The following is an 843-nucleotide window of genomic DNA, read 5'->3' as shown; positions in this document are numbered from 1 at the left end:
TTTCTTTTTCTAATAAAAAACGAATTCAAACGTATAAGATCAAAATTTTTAGGAAAAAAAATATCATTATCCATAAAATACCTTAACACGAAGGTTCTTGGCGTCCTGCCCTCCACCATTCTCAGAATTGTCTCGACCAAGCGGCCTCGAATCCCTACCTGTATTCAATTTCATCCAGAAACCCTCGTCAAACCTATAAACAAGAACAAAAAAAATGCTCCAAATTGCACCAACCCCGATAAACCAAAACCCCCCAAATCAAAATCAAAACCAAAATTACTCGAAAAAATCCAAAATTTTTAAATCCCCTTTTCAGCTCACGAGCTAAATTAACCTAAAAATTAAGAATTTGGACAAAAATTGAAGAGAATTGTGTGTACCTAGAGTGGAGGAGCCACAGCCCATGGTTCAGAGAGGAGAGAAATGGAAGATGCGGTGACAACTCACAGCACTCGCTATGAAATTTGGATCCTTTTGTGCGCGTGTGTTTTGTTATGGTTGTTGGAGTCCCAAAAAGAAATTGGGGCCAACAAAGCACACAATCTGGTACAGTTAAGGGTTCGTTAATGGAAGGTTTGATTGTAAAGTTGGAAGTTGAAACTGACTTCAAAGTATGAAAATTTTTTGAGAGAAGGTTTGTTTTGTTTCTGCTCTGTTTCTTTCTGCCGTGTGAAAATCGTTGCCTTTCGTGAGGACAAGAATTTGCACGGCGAATAATCTCGTCGCAAAATAATGACTAAATGTGATTAAATTAACAAATTTTGTTAGCTCGGTTATTAATTATATTATGAATATGAATATTTTATATATATTGAAAATTAAGAATTTCATTTTTTAATGCCA

General features: G+C 35.3%; 1 protein-coding gene across 1 annotated transcript in view; it reads right to left on the bottom strand.

Annotated features, from left to right (window-relative positions):
* Positions 1 to 703, bottom strand: part of LOC107467952 (ras-related protein RABF1) — a gene marked incomplete at its 5' end in the record, with an annotated part of 5,103 nt that extends 4,400 nt beyond the window's left edge. The window contains 2 exon segments of the mRNA XM_016087181.3: positions 82 to 158; positions 381 to 703. Of these exon segments, the coding sequence (XP_015942667.1) occupies positions 82 to 158; positions 381 to 405 (102 nt within the window).
* Between the last annotated feature and the right edge of the window lie 140 nt (positions 704 to 843).

Source organism: Arachis duranensis, chromosome 9, assembly GCF_000817695.3.
Source record: "Arachis duranensis cultivar V14167 chromosome 9, aradu.V14167.gnm2.J7QH, whole genome shotgun sequence".
Taxonomy (NCBI): Eukaryota; Viridiplantae; Streptophyta; class Magnoliopsida; order Fabales; family Fabaceae; genus Arachis; species Arachis duranensis.
This window is presented reverse-complemented; position numbering and strand designations above follow the sequence as displayed.